This window comes from Poecilia formosa, unplaced genomic scaffold, assembly GCF_000485575.1.
Source record: "Poecilia formosa unplaced genomic scaffold, Poecilia_formosa-5.1.2 Scaffold65, whole genome shotgun sequence".
Classification (NCBI taxonomy): Eukaryota; Metazoa; Chordata; class Actinopteri; order Cyprinodontiformes; family Poeciliidae; genus Poecilia; species Poecilia formosa.
In genome coordinates this window covers 1,731,111-1,740,839 of record NW_006800004.1, presented here as the reverse complement: position 1 = coordinate 1,740,839, position 9,729 = coordinate 1,731,111, and the positions used below count along the sequence as shown (strand labels likewise).

Here is a 9,729-nt window from a genome sequence, read left to right as displayed (position 1 = left end):
AAAACAACAGGAATGAAAAGCAGACATCATCATGAATTAAAGGCCACACACCTTCAATCAATCAATCAATCAATCAATCAATCAGTCAGTCAGTCAGTCAGTCAGTCAGTCAGTCAGTCAGTCAGTCAGTCAACCAACCAACCAACCAACCAACCAACCAACCAACCAACCAACCAGTCAATCAGTTTTATTTGTATAATGGAGTTTTGACAAAAGTTCCGTCTGGAAGACTCTTTAGTCGCACCTGCCTCATTAATCAGCGCCCGCCTCTCTGCAGTGCCGGTTCAAGCCTCACTCCAGCCAATCATCGTTGGGGCTTCAGTTTAAAAGGACCTTCACCCACGGCCTCCTCTGCTCACCAGCTGCGATCAACCCACCTCCACCCCATCTCCACCTCCTGCTGCCGGCTCTCAGGCCTCATCCTCCTCCGACAGCCGCCACCAGTACAGGCCCTGGAGGGTCTACATTCCTATGCTGCATCAGGAATGTTCATTGAGCTCATCGAAGTCCAGCTCGATGTCCCCAGCTGGGGCCTGAACGCCGAAGGACTTCGTGTTTATTTTCATGTTAATTTTGTCATTAAACTCTTTTAATCGCTTTCTTTCTCCGTATGAGTCTCTCCAGATTGAAGTATATTTGTGCAACATGGCAGCTAAAGTGTTTTCATGAAAACATAAAAACACATCAGATAGTGAACAGTTGTGAAAGCCAATAAGAGTTGCTACATTTTGTCACGAGATGTCGTTAACAACATCAATGCACATCAAACATCTTGGTCAGTTTTCCATTTATTACAGTTCAAAAGCCATCTTGCATCTGAAAGATTAACAATAACCATCAGTGGCAGCAACTGCATCTGGTATTGGTGTCAATATACCATACCATACCATACCAACTTTATTTATAAAGCACTTTAAAACAACCACAGTTGATACAAAGTGCTGTACAATTTAAAAACACAACATAATAAAAAGTAATTAAAAACAGTTTAAAAACAAAAACATACAATTTAAAACTAAATCCCACTATGGGATATGATAAAACATAACTGATTCAAAGCCTTCAGTGCTGGTTTGTTTTGCCCCTTTAAGCTCTTGAAAGTAGCTGAGTTAAGTCTCATCATTAACATGATAAACTAATCACCACAACTGCAAAATGACTAATGGATCAGGTTTATATATGATTTCTAAACTACAGTTAGTTTGGTTCGGCTCTTCCTCAGACTCATCAAAGTCATCATGAATCACTCTAAACAACTTTGACCAGATTTGCAGCAATTCTCCAGTTCTCTGGTAAAGTCAGGCCAGAGGCTCCTAATCCTGGACTCATGGTGAATGAGACGAAATACAAACTTAATCTTGGTAGCTGTTTTTTTCTTTTTTTTTTTTTCTTTTTTTTTAAATATAGGATCATCTGAAATAATTCCTGTGTGAATTTCACTTCTATATGCAGCTGTACATGGAGCTGAGTTGAGGACCGGTCATCATTTTCCTGCTCTCTCATGTCTCTTATCAGTCAGTCAGCTGTGGGGCACGTGCGGCAGCACAAAGAACCACTTTGTTCCAACATGACAGTTACGATATAACTTAAACTCAACCTGGTTGTGTCCTATTACCAAAAATATTATATTAGCTGTGTAGATTCATGGTCAATTTTTAGCATGAATAGTGCTTTAGTGTGATTTTATAATGTGGTTTTTGTGCTTGTATTAATGGTTCTTATGCAAAAGAAAAAAACTATTAAAATTAAAAACCTCTTGTTTTATGCAAAGAAACTAAATAGGGTATAAGTCTTAGGGTGTTTCCACTCCTAAAATCAGTTTGATTTTAGGACCAAAGTTACAAATTTGTTGCATTTTCAGCTGCTGTGGTTCTTTGTCGTACTGCACTGAGTCAAACAATACAAACCATTGAGCAACCTATTCTCCTCTTCAACTGTGGGGGGCGCTGCACCAAGAACCACAGAAGTAAACAACACAAAACCCCTTTGAAGAAGACAGTGATCAAAACTTTCTTCACAAAATGTAAACAAAAATAAAGTGGTTGTAGAATTTCTATCTTGTTTTTGATAAAACACCTGGAGCCGTTCCTCCCGCTAGTGTCAGACATGTGTGTTTGTTTTGGTGTATTTGCCCAGAAAACACTGCGTCGTAGTCCGTTTCCTGCTTTTTCAATGGCCTCCGGTCCGCGTGGCGTTCACATATGCATTCAAGCTGCACCAGAGTTCACTTCAACCAATCCAACATCTAGGTCTGTAGGCAGACCAGATTTCGATTACACATTCACACCTTCCCAAACGAACTGGACTCTCCAGGCAAACAAACTACAGTTGGATTAAAGCAGACTAAACAGAGCTGGTGTGAACATACCCTTAAACTATAATTCATACAATCTCTGTTAAGTGTGGTGCCAGTTCACGTTTGTGTGTTACAAATTTTGAGCCGACAGTCATCAAATTCAGTCCAGATTTTTTGAAAAGCAGTAAAACAATTATTTCTAAAGCCCAGTGGAGCTCTGTGAATCACAGATGAACTTGGAGAACTCCAACACACACAGGGCGTGAGAAAAGCAACAGAAGGAAACATCTGCAGAACGACAGACGCATTAGATAGTTTTGTAGAGCGCTCAATGCCACCCTCCTTCTTTAATTGTCCCCTGATTAGTGAGCCACACCACCCACATTAAAAATGTCTCTGAGGTCATGGAAACAATCGACCCTGTCAGGTCAGAGGTGACCATCAGGTCTGCTCTCATCGTGCTACTGAAATGTTCTTGCAGATACTGTCCTCAGAACTGCTGGTGGTCTGATCTTCGTCCATGTTTAGCTTGTTGAATCTTTTCTTTCTCACACCGCGGCTCTGCTTGCACAGCTGTACGAGTTTCCGACTGTCAGGCCAGGAACATTGCAACAGCTATTTTTCTCAATGACCCAAAAACCAACAAGTGAAAAGTGTGTGAGGGAGAAGGGGGGGGGGTTCCAGTGGGAAAGTGGAGGAGGGGATCATGCACAGTCAGAGCGCTGTCATCAGTAGAAGTAGTGATAAAAGACCTCTGAAGCACAGGATGTCATGTATGCATGTCATTAGATTAGGATGAAGCTTCACTCAACCCATCTGATTCGCTCCACACTGACCAGACTGATGTTTCCATGTTTTTATTTACTGTGACTGGGGTTTGTTGAAAAGAAGTGAGATTATTTAGCCTTAAGACATGCTATGTGATAATGCTCCACAACACTGGTTTTGAATGCATGTGTGTATACGTGTGTGAGTGTGTGTGTGCGTGTGTGTGTGTGTGTGTGTGTGTGTGTGTGTGTGTGTGTACTAGTGAAAGTGGTAGAATGTCACTTTCACAGAATTTGCCAGCGAAGTGAAGTCGTTAAACCTAACTAAATCTAAAGTTCTAATAGTTGGATTTAGAGGTAAGGTGTGAATTAACTGTTGAGTATAGCAGAAGAATGACATTTTTACAAAAATATGCTTCTTTTTTTTTTACATATTTGTTAAAATTATATAATACTGTCACTGTGTCATGACAGTATTAGAAAAATAATCTGACTCCAACACACCTGTGTAGAGACAATACATTATGGTCAAACAACAGGCAATACAATATGTGAAGGTTTAGCAATGGAGCTTTTGCAGTAACAATGCACTCATGAGAAAAAAATCCCCCAACAAAACACTTGATTGGATGTCTGCCAGCTTGTAACAGGATTAGCTGAGAGCATTAATCAAAGTACCTCATGTGTGGTTCTTGACTATTTTTTATTATTTCTTATTCATTTTTTAAGTTTCTTCACTTTTGTGGACACAGTTTCCTGCCTATCTGAAGCATCAACTCCACCACTGAGTTTGACCTGAGACTCATTGCGAGTGGAGGAGCATTTCCTGACTGCTGGACTTGATTAAAGCAGACCAGTGCAGTGTAATTTAGGCTTTTTTTCCTCCCTTGGCAGTTAGCTCTGAGCCAAATTGAATTTAGTTTGGTCTCAACTCCTGTCAAATGCATCGCCGTAAGGAAATACCACCGCACGCACTATGACTCCAGCTTATGTAAGGGCTGTCACACGAGCTCCAAAAGGACCTGCCTTGACATGACACACAGCAGAACCTTGACGAAGGCACAGAGAAAATGCCCTGCACCACGGTCAGCAGCTGTGTTTCCAATTAGCCAGAAAATTCACCAAATTGAAATTGCGAAAATGAATTTGTGTGTGTTTAACGGAAACACACTGAAAAACTCTCAGTTTTGGATAAAAAAGTTTTGTGCTATCAGATGGTTTCTCATAGCGCAATAGATGTATGTCACAAAACTGCAATGGAAACAGTTTTTTCTTTGAGTCAGAAGAGTCACATGATCAAAAGCCGAACGTTACTACTGGCAGAAAGGACGACGATGACAGGAAGCAGTTTGAGGATGTTGGTTTTGTTCGGACAATGTGCATCTGGTTCAACCAGAGCTCTCACAGCATCACACAGTTCATAAAACGTTGTGTCACTGATACATGTTGAATGTTTAACCCTTTAGTAAAATCGCTGACTATATTTGGGTTACAATGACATATTCTGAGCGCTGATTTTGAAAGACAAATCCATTTCTTTCATTTTTAATACACACATGAAGACCAAAGAGCATCGCAGGAATTCCAGATAACCTCACAGGCATGTTTGGACTGCAGGAGGTGGAAGAAGAACCCATTTTTACACATGAACTTTAATTCATTACCTGAACTAATGTTAGCTTAGCTGTCCTATTTCTGACCTAACAACAGAAACCCAGCACCTTGTAGTGTCATGTGTGATCACATTCTCACTAATAAACAGCTCTTGTGCCACAGCGATCACTTCATGACTCTTAAAAAGTGGGTTCGCCACTGAAGCGCTCTTTCAAAGACGTAATGAAGTTCAAAAAGTTATGGTGGCAACAGATTTCCTTTAATTTGCTTTCAAGGTTCCTTCCAACTTCTAGAGATCTCTCCCTCTAAAAAAAGGAAAAGGTTATGTGAAGAAGTTTAGTGTCTTAGCATTGGAGAACTGCAAGTGTCACCACTGATTATAGTTCACAGGCCTTGAACTTAGGCCTGGCGACCTTAGGATGAATTTAAAAATGATACAAATCAGAGAAAAGAGACTTGTAGATAGAATATGACTGATTAGACATGAGTTGAATAGCTTGGGGCATGACAGCCTTGTTTCTGTCAGATTGTCCCAGGGAAGCTAGGGCCACAATCCATGAGCTTGTCAAGATCAGTGTGTGAATAACTGAATGTAGTGTAGTAGTAGTGTAGTGTAATATAGTGTAAAGTCCTATGGACTTGATATAACACGATACAAGTACAAGGCATCTAAAAAGAGAAAAACTTGTTTTCTGTAATCTTGGTAATAGAAGCTGTTCTTGGTAATAGAAGCCGTTCTTGGTAATAGAACTTGTTCTTGGTAATAGAAGCTGTTTATGCAAGTTTGACAGACTTGCATGACTCAGATCGGCATATAAAGTTGGGGTTTGTAAACGCTGCCAAAATTACTGTCATCATACCTAGAAAGATTTGCAACTTCTTCAAGTTTGCCAGAGGCGACGTGTGATATGCACAGCATGGCATTGATTGTTTAGATTTGCAAACAGAATTTGCCAGTTCGTCCCTTAATTCTGAACAAACAACCCTCATGTATTTCCTATCTTGTCCTTTAAACTTTTTCAGGCCTTGTTTCAAGACAACATATGAGAACAGACTAGTCTAAGACTTACAGTCAGTTAGTTCTTCTGAAGTCAGTCTTTTATGACAATGTTAGACAAATTTAAAGATTCACTTGTGTCCATTGTGACTCCATTTGGTCCTGCTTAACAGAGATGATGTGTGTGCAAGTCCTCTAAATGAAGCACTGTTTGCTAAACATTACAGCACATTTCCTTTAACAGCAGTCACATTTCAGAGATTCAGCTGACGTTCTGCTCGTGACAAGCTGGTTTGTGTCAGAATGGAACTCAGAGAAAACGTGCAGACAAAAAAAAACAACCCAAAAGTAAAAACAGAAGCAATTTATTGAGTTAATAACTCGTGAAAAAAAAGACAAGACAAATGTGCATCATTTACAAGCGTATAAAAGGAAAAACTGGTTTACACTTGGCAATAAATGACAAACTGGGACAGTAATAAAAAAACATTCATATGCCTTCAGGATCCTTTGGCTGAATATATAATGGCTACAGCAAAAGGTTGAGGCACTTTAACAGCTTATATTAGTAAAAGTTAAAGAGACAATGGAGTGTACATCTACAGAAAGAATCACCTGAAACTCACAAAACCCACCGTTAATAAAAGGCAGTGTTTGCATCAGTTGATGCATACAACTCAATACAACTTTAACCATTTCATTTGTCAAAAAATTAAAAAGAGTAAAGTCCTTAAAGCAGACGAGTGACAAAGCAAGGCTCAAATAGTGACACTATTTGTTGTAGACTGTGGGCTCGTCACCTTCTTCTTTGAGCAAACAGGTGCGCACCAACGCCTCCGTCACCATGTAAGGGTCACAGTTGGCGGACGGACGGCGGTCCTCAAAGTAGCCCCTCTTCTCTTGTCCAACCGTACGGGGGATGCGGATGCTGGCCCCGCGGTTGGCCACACCGGCCGAGAACTCGTCAATGTTTGAAGTTTCGTGATGACCGGTCAGGCGCCTGGCGTTGTCAAGCCCGCCTTTAGGATCGTACGCCCGAATGTGATACATGTGTCTCTTTGCCAGCCTCTCAATGGACTCCTCAATGACTCTGAGGGAAGAGACGTTTAGGATTAGGAAACGTTAAATCATGAACTTATCGGACAGTACTTGATCGACTGGTTGGGTCCTTACTTGAGTCCTCCTGCCTCACGCATCTCCTTGGTGCTGAAGTTGGTGTGGCAGCCAGCACCGTTCCAGTTCCCTGAGATGGGTTTGGGGTCGAATGACACCACCACGCCAAAATCCTCACAAACTCTGTGAAGGATGAAGCGAGCAACCCAAAGATGGTCCCCCATGTTGATTCCTTCACAGGGTCCGACCTGGAACTCCCACTGAAACAGCAGCAGCAACATCTATGTCAATTACCATGTACTTAAACGGTGTGTTCTGTGATGTGTGGAGGAAAAGTACCTGTGCTGGCATGACTTCAGCATTTGTTCCACAAATCTGAACCCCAGCATACAAACAGGCTCGGTAGTGGGCCTCCACAATGTCCCGGCCATATGCCTTATCTGCTCCAACTCCACAGTAATAAGGCCCTAAATTATCAAAATATGTTAAGGTTAGCGGTTTAGGTGGCTCTTCAAAATTTATGTAGCAACTAAAGATCTCACCTTGTGGACCCGGGAACCCGTTGGAGGGCCAGCCGAAGGGATGTCCATCTGTACCCAGGATGGTGTACTCCTGCTCCATGCCAAACCATGGGTGGTGCTGCTCCACCATCCCCATGATCTGTTTACAGCTCTGCCGCAAGTTGGTCTCTTTTTGGGAAGCAAAACAAAGAAGTTAGATTGCAAACAACAACAAAAAGATCTTCTTTGGCTTGTTTTTCCATCCACTCACCTGCTGGCTTGTGGTTGTACTTCAGGACCTCACAGAACACCAGCTTATTGGGGTCCTTTCTGAACGGGTCCCTGAACATGACTGCAGGGATGAGGTACATATCGCTGTTAGAACCCTCTGACTGATACGTGCTTGAGCCGTCGAAGTTCCACTCAGGAAGATCTAACAGAAGAAAGGGGAGATCAAAAACCTGCAACAAGCATCTGAGAGCAACAGTTCAACCTCACTTTAACAGATGTCGATCGTACCTTCGATGGTTTTCGGTTCCGAATCTAGAGTTTTGGTCTTGCATCGCAGTCCCTCTCCTGTTCCATCTATCCATATGTACATGGCTTGGACCTTTTCTCCCTGAGGGAGCTCCATGTACTGCTGCTTAACAGCTTTGCTCAGTTTTGAACTTGCTGAGGTGGCCATCTTTCCTGACCCTGTGACCTACAGAGAGAGGACAAAGCTGGATTGGCTTCTCTGTTGGGATCATTTTGTTTTAATAAACATTCCTGTTTATACAACCACTCAGTTAACAGGGTGTAATGTTCAAAAACAGTATCTGTCAATATCACGTTACCATAATTTCATTTGTCGTCAATTCAATTCAATTCAATTGTCGTCTTCCTAAAATCATGGCCTAATATATATATATATATGCCCAATGTGATTTTTTTGTTTGCCTAGCTTACCTTTTGGCAAAGAAGAAAAAAAAGGTGGCGACAATACGACTTATTTTAAGAAGGTGACGAAATGTAAATTTAATGCCAACGTTATGGGCAGCATTGTAGATACAAAAGGTTAGTTTGATGTCAAATAAACTGTAGTGAAGGCTAACATCTATGATTAAAAATGGCAACATCACTGAACTCATCCTTTGTTCTGATCCAGCTGCGGACTGAGAGCCTACATAGACGGAGAAAGTTTGCAACAGACGAAGCAAATGACGGAAACAACTCAGAAGAGCACCTTTGATGACAAAAACTCACATACCTGATGTTAAGTGTAGAAAAATATCGAAAGATCACAAGAGTATCTTGCTCTGTGCTCGAAGTGTCTCTTTTTATTGTTGTTCATTCCTGCTGACCTCGCTGCTGCTCCTTTGCATTTATATCCCTTCCGAGCGTCTCCGCCGCCTCCCATTGGTCCGAAGCAAAACGTGACCAGCCCGTGATGAAAAGATGGAGGAGGCACGCGCTCTGATACTTAAGCGGCGAACAAAGCAAACACCCCTAGCCCCTACATTTCATTAAAAGAAAGACTTTCAGCCTCCAAAGAGTCACAAAAAGTATGAATGAAGACCCGGACACTAAGAAGACACGATAAACTGCGTCTAAATGAGATGAAAACTGTAGAAAAAATCCTGGTTGGAGTAGGAATCTCAACAAACCGAGTGGTAAATAAAAAGTGTGCCCTCTAGTGTCTGATACCTGCCTGTTCAAATGTTTTTCTTGCGTGCTTTTAATATTTTTAAAAAAGAATTAATGAAAATGCAAATATATTTTTAAAAATGTTTTACTTAAAATGTAAACATTAAATAAAAAAATGTTGATATTCAAACTATGAAACATTGTCTTATTTAAAAATAGGGATGCACAATAATTTGATAAATTTCATGCTTAAATTTTCAAAGATAATTCAATAAATATATTACTTGAAATGTGGTAACTAAATAAAAAGTGTGGATATTTTACTGAAATAAAAAAAGTTAAAAAAATATAAACACAATATAAATGGCACAATCTTACTCAATACAATGATCAGATAAAATCCTTATTTACATTGTCTTTATTTTAAAAACATCTTACCCTTTATTCAATAAAAGAAAAACAGAAAATGTCTATCTAAATACATGTTTTACTTAAAGTTTCAAATATTAAATTAATATGTGAAATTTCAACAATAGATTCTTTTTTAGTGTTGTGTTTTCATTTTTGTAAAGTACTTTGTGACTTTTCATGTCTGTGAAAGGTGCTACATGAATAAAGTTTACTTTCTTACTTACAATAGTACTTTAATTGGTTCTTGATTTTTTTTACAAGCAAATCTCTCAAATTGTATATATTTTGTTGTTTTTCAATTTTTATTACAAATGTGGATGAGAAATTATTAAAGTATTTTTAAATGTCCAACTTTCAAATTCTGAGGCCATTTGTAATATATATATATATTTATATATATATATA

General features: G+C 40.0%; 1 protein-coding gene across 1 annotated transcript; it reads right to left on the bottom strand.

Annotated features, from left to right (window-relative positions):
• Positions 1-6,023: 6,023 nt before the first annotated feature.
• On the bottom strand, positions 6,024-8,663 carry glulb (glutamate-ammonia ligase (glutamine synthase) b). The gene is made up of 7 exons (XM_007554677.2): positions 8,537-8,663; positions 7,807-7,990; positions 7,559-7,720; positions 7,330-7,476; positions 7,127-7,254; positions 6,848-7,047; positions 6,024-6,764 (listed from the first exon to the last, which is right to left on the bottom strand). The coding sequence occupies exons 2-7, from the start codon at positions 7,970-7,972 to the stop codon at positions 6,446-6,448; spliced, it is 1,122 nt and encodes a 373-aa protein (XP_007554739.1). The 5' UTR covers positions 7,973-7,990; positions 8,537-8,663; the 3' UTR covers positions 6,024-6,445.
• Between the last annotated feature and the right edge of the window lie 1,066 nt (positions 8,664-9,729).

What these genes read in the sequence shown, in the direction of transcription:
- glulb (XM_007554677.2), bottom strand. Translation starts at nt 7,972, where the DNA reads ATGGCCACCTCAGCAAGTTCAAAACTGAGCAAAGCTGTTAAGCAGCAG. An exon ending in GGAACCGAAAACCATCGAAG is followed by an intron (nt 7,721 to 7,806) that starts GTACGATCGACA and finishes TTCTTCTGTTAG; the next exon opens with ATCTTCCTGAGTGGAACTTC. An exon ending in CGTGAGGCAGGAGGACTCAA is followed by an intron (nt 6,765 to 6,847) that starts GTAAGGACCCAA and finishes CTCTTCCCTCAG; the next exon opens with AGTCATTGAGGAGTCCATTG.